At 37.0% G+C, this 17544-nt stretch overlaps 1 protein-coding gene across 2 annotated transcripts in view; it reads right to left on the reverse strand.

The window, feature by feature from the left end:
* RNGTT (RNA guanylyltransferase and 5'-phosphatase) overlaps positions 1–17544 on the reverse strand; it is a 223844-nt gene that overhangs the window by 180644 nt on the left and 25656 nt on the right. For both annotated transcript variants that reach the window (XM_043438970.1, XM_043438969.1), the window contains exons 5-8: positions 15838–15913; positions 14276–14516; positions 5187–5296; positions 3909–4010 (exon numbers count right to left, since the gene is read on the reverse strand). In XM_043438970.1, coding sequence (XP_043294905.1) covers positions 3909–4010; positions 5187–5296; positions 14276–14516; positions 15838–15913 — 529 coding nt within the window. The remainder of the gene's footprint in view (positions 1–3908; positions 4011–5186; positions 5297–14275; positions 14517–15837; positions 15914–17544) is intronic.

Consider the following 17544-nt stretch of genomic DNA (forward strand, 5'->3'; position numbering starts at 1 on the left):
AGTTTTATTTACAGGGTGAGTTTCTAAATATTAGATAAACAATGTTACGGCCCTAATTAATACTTACTAGGAAATAAGACACATGTAAATTATTATTAAACACAATATTCAGTCAAAGTTGTTATAGATCATAAAAGAAAAGAAACTATTTACTTTGTGATCAAAAGAAAATTAGGACTAAACAGAAATTTATATCTGCTCTGATATCTTCCCTCAAGAGGAACTAAAAAACAGCTAAGTGGACAAATCTAAATTATAGCAATATAACATCACTGAATTGTTAATAATTTGACTTACTCATTCTGTTCCTAGACAGCATAAAACATTATCTGTCTGCAGTTCATTGAAAATTATTCCAGAGACATCTAAAGCCTCTTTAACGCCCTTCTCAGTGTATAAAACCTCTCTAGCGCAGCGCCTCACTGCCCGGCCACACCACTGCTGTCTGAACACTCAGCTCCGCTCACGGAAGAAACGTCTGCTGCAGACGTCATTAACGAGGCACGCGTCAAAGGACCCAGGCGAGTCAGCAACCACCTGGGGCAATTACACTGCTCTGCACAAACGCCACTAGAGCGGTAGCGGTGCGGAGCCCCCTGAACACATCACAGACAGTGCGTCTACACAACAGCCATTTCTGCAGTCACGGAGCATTTGTCAGGGCAAGCATAGCATGACCACGTGTCTAGCACTCAATTATAACAAAGGCATAGGACATTTTTATGAGGAAAAAAAATACAATTTACATTTCAAATGTATATATTTAGTGAATTGCTTATATAAAAACTCAAAACCAGGAGCTAAGCAATAACTACAATGAATTGTGTATTCTATTTTTCTTAAAGCAAGAATGCTTGTATATATATGTGTCTTACATATATACATTATATATATATATACACACACACACATATAATACACATACATAAGAAGTATGTGTGAGAATATCAGTAACTATCTTTTACTGAGCGTCCACTGTATGCTTAATTGTTTGGAATTACTTTATTTAATCCTTTTACAGCAAACCTACTGGGTAACAGACTGCCATTATCTTACATGAATCCAAGCATTCTTCTCAGGGTCATCTAGCTTTACCCTACCCCGTGTGTCACGTTCTTTGAACTATACTGCTGCTGCTGCTGCTCTGGCTACATGGTTTACATTTTTGTTTGGAAATTAATGTGACAGAGAGTTGTCACATTTAAAATCTCAGAAATTTCACAACCATCGCAAGTGTTCCCATAACTTTCAGGCGAAGACATTGGCAGCTTTTCAATGATTAACTGATCCAATAAACATTTACTGAGTGCCCATCACATGTGAATATTCATTGGAAGGACTGATGCTGAAGCTGAAACTCCAGTACTTTGGCCACCTGATGCAAAGAGCTGACTCACTGGAAAAGACCCTGATGCTGGGAAAGATTGAAGGTGGGAGGAGAAGGGGACGACAGAGGATGAGATGGCTGGATGGCACCACCGACTCAATGGACATGGGTCTGGGTGAACTCCGGGAGTTGGTGATGGACAGGGAGGCCTGGCGTGCGGTTCATGGGGTCACAAAGAGTCAGACACGACTGAGCAACTGAACTGAACTGAACATCACATGCCAGGCACTATTCTAGGCACTGAGGACACAGTGGTTAAAAAAACAAAAGTCTCAGTTCTCATAAGATTTGCTTTCATTATGGCTATCAATTCATTAAAAGACTTTTGTTTGTCTATTACAAATTATCCCCATAGCATTACATACTTCTTATGGCAAATGTACTTTGAGTTATTTTCTCTTACTTCATTATTGGCATTACAATAGTAGTTATAAAAATATTAACAGTAAAATCAAGTTGTACCCACTCCGTATCTCCATAGGTATCTTTTAAGGTCACCACCACAAAGTTAAATGTAGATGAAGACGGCATGATAAAAAAAGATATAATTATCACTTTGACATTCAAAAACTGTCATAAAAATCAAATGCAACTTATATCATCTTCAAAATAATCTTTAAAAACTAAAATATGAAAACAGGATCTTAAAGAGATTATTTTCTTTCCCATTTTTACTGCAGCATTATTTATAATAGGTGAGATATGAAAATAACCTATCCACCAACAGATGAATAAAAATGCTGTATCTAAGTGCATATATATATAAAATGTATATTATATACACACACACAGAGGAATATTATTCAGCCATGAGAAAGAAGAAAACCCTGTCACTTGGGACAACATGGAATTTGAGGACATCAGTTGAGCAGAATAAGGAAAAAAAGACAAATGGTGTCACTTATATGTGCAATCTAAAAAAGCCAAACTCACAGAAAGCGAAACTGGAATGGTAGTTACCACGGGATGAGAGGACGGGAAAATGAGGAGACACCAATCAAAGGGCACAAGCTGCCAGTGATAAGACAAATACGTCCTGAGGGTCTAACGCACGACATGCTGATCACAGTTACTGCTGTACTTATATACTTGGAAATTGCTAAGATGATAGATCTCAGATGTTCTCACCACCGAAAAGAAATGGTTATTATGGAAGTGATAGAAGTGCTAGTTAACACCATGGCAGTAACCATTTTGCAATATATGTGTATCAAATTAACAATTTGAACACCTTAAACCTGCATAATGCCATGTCAAATTGTATCTCAACAAACTTGGAAAAAAACTAAAATATACATATATATATATAGGAAAGTGAAAGTGAAGTCACGCAGTCATGTCCAACTCTGCGACCCTATGGACGGCAGCCTTCTAGGCTTCTCCGTCCATGGGATTTTCCAGGCAAGAATACTGGAGTGGGTTGCCATTTCCTTCTCCAGGGGATCTTCCCGACTCAGGGCTCAAACCCAGGTGTCCTACATTGCAGGCAGACTCTTTACCTTCTGAGTCATGAAGGAAGCCCCACATGTGTGTGTATATGTCACACACATACATGTGTGTTCATGCTAAGCTGCTTCAGTTGTGTCCGACTCTTTGTGACCCTATTGACTGTAGCCTGCCAATCTCCTCTGTCCATGGGATTCTCCAGACAAGAATACTGGGGAAGGCTGCCACGCCCTCCTTCAGGGGATCTTCCTGACCCAGGAATTGAACCTGCATCTCCTGCACTGCAGGTGGATTCTTTTACTGCTGAGCCACCGGAGAAGCCCACACACATATACATACACTCTGATTATTCTAAAATATTTTCTTCATTATGAAAAAATTAGTGACTTCTATATTAATATCTGTTAAAGTAGTTACTTCAACTAGTATAAAATTTGCTGAATGAATAAATACATATATAGCAAAGCCATATAAAATAGATTACAATCGAGAAAAAGTTAAATGGTATTGAGGAAGCATAAAATTTTTACTAATCAGTATTTTTAAACTTAGGAATATGAAACGTGAAGCTAAGCTCCGTTGTAAGAATAGAATCTTAAGAGTGGATAAAATCAAAAAAGTATTAGTAAGGAGTAACAGAAAAAGAAAAACTATCGAAGGAATAAAATATAGAATGAATCAGGGGACTTGGTAATTTTTAGATTATAAACTTATAATACATCTGTTAATTTTAGAAGTGCCCAAGAACCATTAAAGACAAGGTGGTGGACAGCAGACATGCCAAAAAGTACAATATAATTAAGAAAAAGTACTTTCAAATTTAAATCTGGTATAGATTCATGTCAAACTAACATAAACCTGAAACCAAATATTTAGAAAATGAAAGAGATAACTGTAGTAGAAAACTAAGAATACTAACAAAACAAAAACTATACAATATATGAAACAGGCTTATTTTGCTGGTCATGTCACTCCCCAAAGTGCAAACCTTCTCTCACAACAAAGCAATATTCTTCAAGCATTTGCGTTATTTAGTAACACGAATTTTTTTTTTTTTTTCAGAAGTCTAACTTACCGAGTACCATCTGCTTTCCAGCTTACTTTATATGGCTTCTGTTCCAAAAGTTTAATGTTTTGCTTGTCCATGGAAACAGGCTGTGCTCCAGGGAATCCAGACCTTAACAAAGATGACTGTGTCACTATTATGGCTGGTATCCATACAAAGCAATACATGTCTTAAACCAATCTCACACGAGTCACACATGTAGCACAATGGTCTCCCAATCATGAAACTAACATCAGCTGGAGTAATACAAGCTTTCACAAGAATGCTAACAAAACGTTATTATTTTCTTGACATTTTAAAATGTGAGTTAACAAGATCCTAAATGCCACTATGAATTATGACTACTGGGCTAATTTTTAAATATTAACATACATGATCTAAATAGTAAAGCACATATATTTACAAGCCTTTTACTTCAGGAAGAAGTTTAAGTCTTGCCTTAATTATCTTACATACTTCTCCATCATGACACTGCCAATTTGGCATAACTCTGCCGGGTTGGCAAGTTTCTGCTCAGAAGATGCCCAGGAGTGACAAAACAGGAGAAATTTAGGTCGAGATTAAGGTACACTGGCAAGCGTTTAACAGAACACTAAAACTGACATCACTTCATCATCATCTGCAACTTTCAGTTAAAATTATTTCTAGTTGATTGATCTGTATGTACCAGTTCAAAAGTTCTTTGTACTAGGAATTTTTAACAATAACCCTATTTCATCATGTTCTAACTGTATGATCGTTTTCTGCCACAGACGGCAAAGACCAACAGGAATGACCCGACCAAGACCTGAGGGCAACAGGTAAGAATCAGGAACTCTCTCCTGAGTACTCTGCCATGAAACATCTTATGAGTATCTTCAAGTCATGGGAAGGGGTAGAGTCTATGTAAAGCTGATTCTTCTAGGTTTCTGATGACAGAAAAACTGGAAAGTGAGGCTCATTCAAGTTTCACCTCTTCTTTCTTAATAAAATCATAATGGCAACAAAACGCTAATCAGCAACAGTAGAATCAAACCCACAAACCAAATACCAGAAAGTAACAATAGTAATTTTCTACTCCTCTAAAGAAGACATGTGAGTCACCTAATTTTGACTCAAAAGTCTAGTTATTACACTGTTTATCTTGAGAAAAATCTGATAAAACTTTTGCTTGACAAAGAACTCTATGTAAACACAGAAACTTCATGGAGCAAAGAAGCTATGTCACTGTTTGCATTAATGTTAAGTACTGCAGAGTAAGAATAAATTTTACTTAAAACAGTAATTAAAAGTTAAAATGCTTGTTACCCTTCCCAGCCACAGAACTGATGACACTTCTGCTGCACCTCCCCTAACTTGGGTTGCGTTGTTACTTGAGTTACACCTTTAACAGTTACACCCTCCAAAAAAATAGCACCCTGAAAATAAAAGGAAAAGAAAAATACATTAGAGTTCAAGTCCATCTACAAAGACTAGACGGAATGATAGATTCATTTATTTTCAGAAATCTGAGTAAATATATGCAACAAACAGTCAGCTACAGGAGGTTCTATAGACTTCTCTGGGATTGTACACTAGTTTTCCTTAATCCAGCATATGATTTTCAGTGTACATATACAGCCCAGTGTCTATATCATGCTATCAAAGCAACCATGACCACTACTCAGCAATCATAACAGCAAGCAATAATAACTTACCTACCATTTACTCAAAGTCAGGCAAAGTACCTGGCATTTTACAGTTTCTCTAACCTTTATAACAATTCTGAAAATCAGACTGCATTACATTTATTTCATAAATGAACAAATGAGGCATAAAGATTTTATACAATCTACTCAAATGGTAAAAACAGAATTTGAACCCAGGTCTAAACTATACCAGAGAAGGCAGTAGCAACCCACTCCAGTACTCTTGCCTGGAAAATCCCATGGACGGAGGAGCCTGGTGGGCTGCAGTCCATGGGGTTGCTGAGAGTCAGGCACAACTGAGCGACTTCACTTTCACTTTTCACTTTCACGCACTGGAGAAGGAAATGGCAACCCACTCCAGTGTTCTTGCCTGGAGAATCCCAGGGACAGAGGAGCCTAGTGGGCTGCCGTCTATGGAGTTGCACAGAGTCGGACACAACTGAAGTGACTTAGCAGCAGCAGCAGCTAAACTATACCATTCACCAATGATTCTCATTGAAGAGGATGGGAAGTTGTGTCACTGATGGAGCTTGGATTTTGAGATACACACCTACAATAGATACCTTTGTAAACGAGAATGAGACTATAACAGTAGACAAAATGGCTAAGCTATACTCATTGGATGTATCAACATAAAAACTAAATATTACTCATCACTGAATTTTTTTTATACAAAAGCTTTTGGTTTATTGTTTAACAAACATACACGGGATTCAGTAAAGGTTACTAACTGAATGAGATCTAATGCATACATTCTCCACTGCTTTGACACACTCAACTTCTAAATGAGTTCCAGCTAACTAGTTAGGATTGAACACTTCGTACTTTTTGCTGCTTAGTCGCTCAGTCACGTCCAACTCTTTTGCAACCCCATGGACTGTAGCCCGCCAGGCTCCTCTGTCCATGGGATTTCCCAGGCTAGAATACTGGACTGGGTTGCCATTTCCTTCTCCATCATCCCTGAAGTTTTAATCTAAATCCTTTAACTCAGAACTACAGAAAATGTATTATTGTATTTCATAGCAAATATACTTTTAAAATATCACAGAGAAGTGAAGCAGATGGAGAATTTATGTATCAAATAAAGAACACTCCTGGAAATTTTAGACACTAAAAAAATAGTCTAGATTCATGTTACAATTACTTTGCAACCCGTAAGAGGGCTGGCATCAGTCTCAAGAAAAACCTATAAAACAACTCTAGCTGTTAACGTAATTAAGGAATAAAAAATATGGTCTACAAACTGCAATGATCAACCTTCTGGCAAAGACCTGGCAACCTGAACTATTTGGGAAGGGAAAAAAAGGACACAATGTTTAGTACACACACATCTAGGAGAGGCCTAGGTCAATCCAGCAGACACTGATCCTACTTTTTGCTCCTAGTTCTGAATCATATTTTATAGTTATTTAAAATGCATCTACTTTGTTTTCCTTCAAGGGAGGTTCCATGAGCCAAAGGATCAAAGAGTGCCATTCCTCTCCTATTATACCATAACCTCTCTTTATCAGCCAATGAAGTTTCTGTTTTGGAATCATTTCTCCATTAAATATAATAACTAAAGAGAGTATTTTCAAAGGAAAACTTAACCAGGTGGTTGTTTTTTCAACATATTTAGTTACTGAGATACTCAAATAATTTCAATATCCTGATAAAATTATATCTTGTATATATTAATTAAAAAAAGAAAGCATCTTTACTCTGAAAGTACTAATAGCATAGAATTTTTGTAAATTTTATATGAAGAAGGTATCCAGTTTCTCTTATGAGCATGTATTTCCTAAGCAAAGGCAAAAAGTCAATGATAATTTCTGAAAAGCAAAGGTCAAATTAGCATAAATTAATCCTAAAAACACAAACACTACATTTGAACAAGCTAAATTTTTTAATTGAACGGAATAAATAAATACTGAGCCTCAGTACAGATACAGAGAATTAATCACTCTTGGCTCTCTTCTTCAATCTCAACTAAAATAAAAGAAAAATGAAAGTTTTCTAACCATGAACTTGCCAATTAATTACATCCACACGTGTCATGCCTGTCAACCACACTGTTGAGATGACACAAAATTCCACTCTCCAGTCACCCTTCCTCTCTGATGGTCTTGTCCTCACTGCTCCTGAGCCCCTTCTTGGTCCATCTTATCACTGATCACCTTTCCAGTGTAAACGCTGGAATCTCTTTTTCATAAGTAACCTTCCCTGTAAACTCAACCTTTTCCACCAACACCCTGTACCCTGCGTCTTCACTGGAACCTAACTCTCTACCAAGAAAACCACTCACTTTTCTCTTTAGTGAAAACCACTCATTCTCGCACTGCCCGAGTCCCATGGGGTAGTGTAAACAATTCTCTTATATCCTCACTGCTCTCCTGGCCTCTTTCTAAAGCTCCTCTTCCATTCAGGCCAACTCTTTCAGACATTAGCAGTCAACCAGACATCAAGTAGGGGAGATAGCCACTGTGGCTGTTGCGTAACAGCTCTCTTTTTGGATGGGATGCCTTCCCCACCCACAAGGAAATAGGCAGCTGAAATTTACTGAGGAAAAACCACAATCTCAGCGCGAATGAGATTTCCCTGCTCCTGTTAAAGACCTATTTCTATCGGCTCGTGAACTCCATTTCCTTCAGTCGCCTCAGAAATTGCCCTACCACTTCTTCCTTTATGACTTCAGGTATTTTCAACTTCATTGATTCCACTAGTTCCTTATCCTCAAGTAATAACTATGCTTGAGTTTATTCCATACTAAAAAGCCTTTCCTGAATGTGTCTGCATCAAGCAGTCACCCTCAGTCTCCCTTTCTGATCACAATTAGACTGCTCAAATAGTGTGCACCAGTGTGTAGAAAAGAGTCAACGCAACAGGACTGCCTGCCAGGCGGGCCTCTGGATGGCATCTGGGAAACGACTTTCACCATTCTCAGTCAACTGATGAGGCTGGGTCATCATGCCTAAACTACCTGAACAGACAATAAAACTTACACTGAACAAATGCTTTGCTTCTGGGATTCTGGAATATTGATGCATGCGCGGTACATGCTGTCTGCATGACCAACCATAAATAAAAGGCTTAGGCACTGAGACTCTTAACAAGCTTCCCTAGACAGCAACCTCACACATACGCTGCTGCATTTTCACTGCTGCGGGAAGAGGGAGCTCTTTGTGACCCCTCATGGGAGGGAGAGCATAAGGAGGCCTGCACGTGGACGCCTCAAAACTCTTTTTTCCCTTTTGATCTGGATATTCTTAGTACATTGCCGCACTAAACCTTAGCTCTGAGAACAGCTGAGGACATGTTGAGTTCTAGCACATTTTCAAAAGCGAGGGCGGTACTGTGGACCCTGAACACAACTGTCTCCTTTTTCCCACCTCCCATTAGTTTCTTAGGATCAGGAGTCTGACCTGGCTCTGCTGTACCACAAAACAATAACCCTCAGAAAGACACTTCCTATCCTCACTGTATTTGTTCCCTCTGTGACTTTTCATACTGTTAAACCATTCACACAGGTCACTACCTAAAACTCTAAACTAGTCCTCATATTTCTTCGTCCTTTTGTGCTACACCCAGAAAAAATTTCTCAGCTGGATCCTCCAGTGTGATAATCTCCTCCAGGCTGCTAACTTCAGGCTGCTATCAAACCCACCTCCTGACTTTTTTCTTTATTTATTATCATTTCCAAGTTCTACAACTGGTTCTTCTTCATAATAGCCTGCCGTTATTTTATGGCTTGATGCCCTCTCCTGTCTTCTAAAGAAATGTTCTGTTTGCTGCTTATAAACTATTCCCTCTGGTGCTAGCTAAAAGGAATGAAGAGTTCTGTATGTACTAAGAAAAGATATCCAAGTGAGAAAAAAAAAAGTTAACATTAAATACATTTATGTTAACAACAGATAGGGGGAGTCAGGTCAAAACTGAATAAATGTACGTAAATGCATAGAAAAAGTTAGTATCTAGCAGTATAATCAAAAAGTAGAGTGGAAGTGGGAATAGAGAGATAACTTTTAACCCTATACACTTCCAAATTTTCACATTTTTATTTTACAGAGAACTGACCTTTACGTCACTTGTGGACACTCTAAGAGATAGGGAACAAGACAGGTAAGTAAAAGGGAAGAAATTCTTTTAAGAAGATAAAAATGCTAGTGGTAGGGTGAAAACTGAATTTGTTTCCAAACTTTCTTTAATGTAAGATATTATTTTTATAAATAAAAAATATTCAACAATTTTAATATTTACTAATTATGATCTGAAAAGAAGAAAAACACACTAAAGTACATAAGGCTTTAGAGTTTTCTTTTTCCATGACTCTACCTTTGGACGTATAAATACAAATATTCTTGAAAACCACCATGTCCTCAATGTCAGTCAGAAATCAAATCTAACAGCTCCTCCAAAAACAGAGAAGGGAAGCTTGCTGCTTTCAGCAGTGGCAGACTAGCTTATTTAGACCAATTGTGCAGACATGAGAAAACACTACACAACAAGTTAAAAGCACCTGTTTTAAGACATCAGAGAATTATAAAGGTGGTAAGGACCTGAAGCCAAGAACTCAGAAAGAATTGAATTCCAGAGAGATGTGCTAGACAGCTGGCATAATTTTTCTCCTCTAGGATTTTCCTCTATAGCCACTGTTTCAAAAATAGTAGCCGAGAGGGTAAGAAACTGAACAGAACTTTCAGCATTTCTTACAAGAAGGGGAAAACAAAAACTAGAGTACCAGGCCATCAAGGAGGAGAGGTCCTGCTTAATTTTCCAGGCTTTCAGTTAGAATTCCCAGAGGGCCACAATCTAGGAATTCAGTTCAGTTCAATTCAGTCGCTCAGTCGTGTCCGATTCTTTGCCACCCCATGGACTGCAGCACGCCAGGCCTCCCTGTCCATCACCAACTTTCGGAGTTTACTCAAACTCATGCCCATCGAGTCGGTGATGCCATCCAGCCATCTCGTCCTCTGTCATCCCCTTCTCCTCCTGCCCCCAATCCCTCCCAGACTCCGGGTCTTTTCCAATGAGTCAATTCTTCGCATCAGGTGGCCAAAGTATTGGAGTTTCAGCTTCAGCATCAGTCCTTCCAATGAACACCCAGGACTGATCTCCTTTAGGATGGACTGGTTGGATCTCCTTGCAGTCCAAGGTACTTGACAAGATTTACAAGTCCAAGAGTCTTCTCCAACACCACAGTTCAAAAGCATCAATTTTTTGGCACTCAGCTTTCTTCACAGTCCAACTCTTACATCCATACATGACTACTGGAAAAACCATAGCCTTGACTAGATGGACCTTTCTTGGCAAAGTAATGTCTCTGCTTTTTAATATGCTATCCAGGTTGGTCATAACTTTCCTTCCAAGGAGTAAGCGTCTTTTAATTTCATGGCTGCAATCACCGTCTGCAGTGATTTTGGAGCCCAGAAAAATAAAGTCTGACACTGTTTTCACTGTCTCCCCATCTATTTCCCATGAGGTGATGGGACCAGATGCCATGATCTTAGTTTTCTGAATGTTGAGCTTTAAGCCAACTTTTTCACTCTCCTCTTTCACTTTCATCAAGAGGCTTTTTAGTTCCTCTTCACTTTCTGCCATAAGGGTGGTGTCATCTGCATATCTGAGGTTATTGATATTTTTCCCGGCAATCTTGATTCCAGCTTGTGCTTCTTCCAGCTCTAGGAATTGGGGTGACCCAAAACCAAACCGACTCTCAAACTAAAGCCCAGCTTTTAACAGTTCAATTCTGGATTGAGTTAAGATTCTCTACTCCTATCTTGTGTAGCAGCAAAAGTAAATCTTCTCTGAAGGAAGTTAACAGGGTACAGAGCCACAAAGCATTTCTGTAATTTTACATACATAATATCTCGCTAGCAGAAATACCCAGGTATGAAGGAAAAAAAAACAAAACTACAATTGACTAGAAATCAAAAGGACACAAGGAGAAAAACAAAAACAAAAAAGACCCAGAGGATAGCTGCAAATTAGTTACCTCACATGGGCTTTCAAATAGGCTTAATAAATTCAAAAACCTAAATGACAAGATGCAGAATCCCAGTAGAGAACTGAAAGTTATTTTAATACTCAAGCTGAAATTCCAGAAGTGAAAGTAAAATAACTGAAATTAAGAACTCAATGGTCGGGTGAAGAGGGAGGTGGGAGGGGGGATCGGGATGGGGAATAAGTGTAAATCTATGGCTGATTCATATCAATGTATGACAAAACCCACTGAAATGTTGTGAAGTAATTAGCCTCCAACTAATAAAAAAATTAAAAAAAATAAAAAAAAAAATAAATAAATAAATAAAAAAATAAATGTTAATAGAGATACAAACTATTTTGTGGAAATGGATAAAATCTAGTAATTATGCTCATAAATGGATAAAGCAATAAATGGAAATTTTTTTCCCTCTTAAAAAAAAAAAAAAAAAAAAAAAAAGAACTCAATGGATAAATTTAACAGCAGCACAAAGATAAAATAGAGAATTAAAACACTTAGTCAGAAAAAAATATCCAGACTGAAAAAATGAAACAAAAGGATAGAAAATACTGAAAAGGACACAGACAACATTTTAAGAAATAATATAAAAGGTCTATTGGGTAGAAGGAAAGAGATGAAAAAAATTATTTAAAATAATATTTTGAAGAAATACTGGCCAAGAATATCTAAATCTGATAAAAGAAAAATCCAACCATAGACTCAAGAGTCACTGCAACTAGAAAGCTGGAAAAATGCAAAGAAAACCACAGGTAGAAATATCATAGTACAACAGCTGAAAATCAAAATCAAAAAGAAATTACCTTCAAAGAAGCAACTTCTCAAAAGAAATGAATTATAGAATAATATCTTCAACGTGCCAACACAGAAGTCAAGAATCTGGGTTTCAAAGAACAACTGTTCTTCAAAAAGACGGGGAAAATAAATGTGAAATGTGTCACCTCAAAATACATAAAGCAAAATCTAGCAGAACTGTGAGGAGAAGTAGGTAAATCCATAATCATCGTGAGGAATTTTTAAACACTCCTCTTAGTAACTGACGAACAAAACAGGAGGAACCAGGTTTGGGTTTGCTTTTATTTTACGTCATTTTTTCCCCTAAAGAAACATGCACTTCTCTGCTAGTTTCCTCTTAGGCCACTGGAGCTCTTTTGCAACAAAAAGGATTTAATGGTACTTAATATTTTTAAATAAATGTCATTTTTAAAACACTTTCTGCTGGCAAAGAAAAATAAATGTTGCAAACTTAACTCATTTTGTAAAATAGTAACTGTTTAAACTTTTACACTTTTAAATACCAGATCATAATTCAAGAACACATATAGCATATGCTTCTAATTAATGTTATTCTTAAAAAATTCAGTTGAATTCCCTCATAAAAATGATATAAAAGGGTAATCATCTATGTGTTATGCTAGTAGACTTTCTTTAGAATATGATACTTATTTTTCCAGGTATGTGATTCAGTAATTTCAGATATCTAAATCCAGAAAATAAGTTAGACTAAAAAAAAATGTTATTTTTGAAATTAGTTTCATGTTTCAAAGCAATTTATATACTTGTTAATGGTGGTAGAATGTTGAACTTTGAAATGTGTACACATTAACACAATGTTTTCCAAACAAGAAACTTTAAGTCCCAAATAATTATATTTTATGATTTACATTTAAGGCATTTTTCTTCCCTGCCTGTGAATCAACGCCTACTAAGAAATGAGTTGTGAGGTTTACTGCTTACTACTCAAACATGGTATCCCACATACCTGAATGAACTTTATTAACAATGAATTACCACCACACTTTTCCTAACTTTCCCCTCTGACCTACAACATATACTTCCGTATGTACAGTCACAACCAGCATTTTTCTTCTCAACATATCTACTATCCCCCCAAGAAAAGAAGGTAACACCTAATGTTTTTTGTTAGGCTTTGTATTTCTAAAAGATTAACAGGAATTGAAGAAATTATTGCATTTCTTATGGAAGAAATAAGAGTCTTCTGAATTTCTTATGGAAGAAATAAGAGTCTTCTGAATTCAACTTTACAGAAAAATATGAAAATGCCACCGATGGAAAGGAGAATTTATGTATCAAGTTATTTTAACTATGGGATAAGTTTATAAAGCACTAGTAAAAATATTCACTTTATATTTAGTTGGAATCTCACAATCTTTTGCAAAGAAACAATAAATTCTCAATCTAACATCTAACAGTTCTTTGGTTTACCTAAGAAACAAAAACAGGATAAATTTATATAACTGAAAATTTTTTGTAGAAAAGGCAAAGATTCATGGTTATCAAGAATCTTCGGGAGGAAGGAAACTCTCCTCAATGCTTTGTGGTGACCTAGATGGGAACAGAATCTAAGGGGGAAAACTGTACATGTGTACCTGATTCACTTCGCTGTACGGAGCAAACGAATACAACATTACGAAGCAACTATGCTCCAATAAAAATCAACTAAAAAAAGTCTCTGGGGGACTTTCCTGGTGGCGCAGTAGTTAAGACTCCACACTCTCACTGCCAAGGGCTTAGGTTCAATCCTCAGTTGGGGAACTAAGATCCCACAAGCTATGTGGTGCAGTCAAAAAAAAAAAGTCTTTGGAAATGACAGGAATAAAGAAATCTTACAAATCCAGCAAAACAAACATAGTCAACATTCTATTTGCATAAATCTCAATAAGCCTATAGAGGAAAAACGTAAAGACTATAATAATATCTTTAAACATTACCAATTTTAAACGTTCTTTTCTCCTTTTACCAAAGGAGGCGCTTGACCCAGGTTCTGATTCCTTTTTTCCATCCTCCTCCTCATCTTCATCTTCATCATCCTCAAAGCACCAATCTGGCAACAGAGGCGGGGGCGGCGCTTCCTCTATGTCACCATAGCGACGAAAAAGTTCTTTCAGGTAATCACCCTTATAAATTCCTGGTGGTCTGGCTTGAGCAAAAGTAGCAACTGCTGCTTCAATACTACGGAAAATAAACACCATGCAATTTCCTCACTACTCTCCATTTATAAAGATTTATCAAAATTCTCTTATTATATTTACAGCTATTATAATGAAGTATAACAGAGGTTTCATAAAATGGATACATCACAATCCCTGCTCTCAAGGCATTCAATCTACCAAGAGACCAATCATTCTGAAACAGTTTTAACACAAAGTACATGGTATTTCCTAAACTCTAAAGGTAAACTGCAATGAGTGTAATGAGGAGACCTGGGTGGAGTCTGTAAAGAATTAAAGTAAACCCTTAAAGGTTTAAACAGAAACTGGTGTTTACTGAAAACACCAGTCAAGGAAAAGCAACGTGAAAATAAAGTAAAAGCATGATGGTTTTTCAGGAACTTTCAACAGACCCAAGCGTTAAGGGCATAGGTCATCACGGCGAGGCTAAGCACAGGCTGAGTCTGACATGGCAGTCGACACAGCGTAGTTACCTTTTAGAGATCTGAAAGGGCATAAAGGCAGAGGCAGAATGTATGCAGTAGAGAACCACAGAGGATGAGTGAGCAGGGAAACTTATAATCGCATGTCTACTTCAGGTGATTATATTCAGAGAAGGACCTACTGCATGAAAGGCTTTGTAAACAAAAGACCTTTAAAGTAAATGAGGAAATTCAGTAATATCTCATTCTCTAATCTCTCAGACTCTAAAAAGACACTTTACAAGTTAACAGGTGCTCATAAAGACCTGCTGATTGGCTTAAACAGAGTAACTCAGTCCCCAAAAATACCTTTATATTTAAGACTATCATACAAAGCATAACAGAAGTTTTATAAAATGGACACACCACAGTCCCTACTCAATCAATCTACTAAGGCATTCAATCTACTAAGAGACAAACCATTCTGAAACAGTTCTAACATAAGGTACCTGGTATTTACGGTATTTAAGCTTTTTCTAATACTCAGCAGCTATTTTTTTAAAAGGTACTTAAAAATGAAAAGAAAAACCACAGTAGTAACCTCCAAGGTGAAAACATACACAAAATATTGGGAGAACTTGTCTCTGACAATTCTGTAAGATGTGAAAAAAAAATCTAGGAAAGAAAATGTATAGTATTTGGGATCCATAAGCACTCAACATGCTACTTTGTAGAAAACATCAGTAATGAATGGTATTCTAAAGATTAACCAAATCTAAAATAAAAACCACTGAAATCATGTTAATCATGACTTCACCAAAAAACCTGGAAATATAAAATGCTAAAACTGAAAAAAAAAATCAATAAAATTTTTATCAATTACTAAATATGTCTTCCTTCACTACAACAAGAAACAAATACCTCCAATCCATTTTCTCCACCAAGAAGGCACATATGAGGAAACCAGTGCGATTGAAACCATGGGTACAATGAACACCTAGGAAAAAAAGCAGTTTTCATTTAAAATTACAAATCACTTCGGAGGCCACATTTCACTTTAAAATCCCAACCTGCAAACAAAACATTTCAATCATTTTATAAAATAACCACATTTTTAAAACTTAGCCCTCTCTTATAACTATTAAACCTGTCAGCTTAAATTGCTTGGGATATAACTTATAGCACTAACTAAAAGTTTAAATATAACATATTGATCTATTAATTACAACTGTTTCAAAGGTCTGAAGTTTTATTTCAAAACTAAAAGGCCCAAGCATTTTAAATAAGGAGAGATTTCATCAAAGACACAACTCTAAAAGACACACATAGACACCCACACAGGACACGACTGGATACAGAAACTGATGAACATACAGTACAGTAAAAACAAAACTACTTTACAGTTCTCTAGGAACCAAATGCCTGTATCTTTACATTAGCCTATCATCTTTCAAAATAGACTTTCAAAATGAAAAACTGCTGAGAAAAAGAAATTTATTTTCAGGACATATCACAGGTAAGTATGGTCCTATCTTTATAATACGCAAAGCTACAAATAAGCTTCGTAACTTCCAAAAACGATTACATTCTCAAATAATTTTAACTACTTTGAAAATGTAATAAAAATGACTTGGTGTACATTACAAAATTATCACGTTTTAGAAAATCCACTTCAATGGCAGTTCAACATAAAATAGAGTAGAAGCATCAATGAAGCAAGAAAACTAGTAAGGAAATTATCCCACTAATCTCTATGTGAGATTAGGGTTTGACTGACAAGGGTCCTGGTGATGGGAATAACACGGAGAGGCGGATGGAAGAAACATTTAAGGCAGAATCTGAAATCTGAGGGATGAATTACTGTCAACACTGATAGAAAAGATGTAGAAGGAGTCTTCGGTTCTGACTTGGATGACTAATTAGGCAGCGGTACCACCCACCAAGTTACGAAATACAGGAGTTTCTATCAGTCTACTTGGCAACACGATGAGCACAACTGGACATGCAGAGCCAACACAGGGAGCGCACTTGGACATGAGACTTTAAGGCTCTTGACAGGAAGCCCCTGGTGACCCAGTGGTTAGGATTCAGCACTTCCACTGCAGAAGCGTGGCTTCAACTCCTGGTCAGGGAGCCATCCCTATGCCCGGTGGTGTGGCCAAAATACAGGAAAAAAAGGGGGGTGGGGGAGGTTTTCTTATGAGGCTCAAAAATATTTGGAAATACGGTAAATAGCTTCACAGAGAGGTCTAGCTGGAGTTGTGGATTCAAATGATCAGCATATAGTCAACTACAGAAGGTGTCTGTGGCATGGATAAAATCACTAAAAATGGGTAGAACAAAAGAACATAAAGATGGAATCTGAGGAAAACTAACCTTTCAAGAATAAGCTGAGGGGGGTGAGAAGGCATAAAAAAAGACTGAAAATGAACTTTCATGGGGTCAAGAAAATAAAAGGAACATGAACATAGGGTCATGTTTACCAGGCAAAGAGGAAGTTCCAAGAACTGTTTAAATGTCACATAAAGATTAGAACTGAAAGTCGCTATTTGTTTAGGGGGAGGACTCCAGATTGCAATGAAGTGAATAGGAATAAATGGATTTGAGTATCAATCTTTTGGAAAGTGT

The sequence above is a fragment of the Cervus canadensis genome, chromosome 20 (assembly GCF_019320065.1).
Source record: "Cervus canadensis isolate Bull #8, Minnesota chromosome 20, ASM1932006v1, whole genome shotgun sequence".
In the NCBI taxonomy this organism is placed as follows: domain Eukaryota; kingdom Metazoa; phylum Chordata; class Mammalia; order Artiodactyla; family Cervidae; genus Cervus; species Cervus canadensis.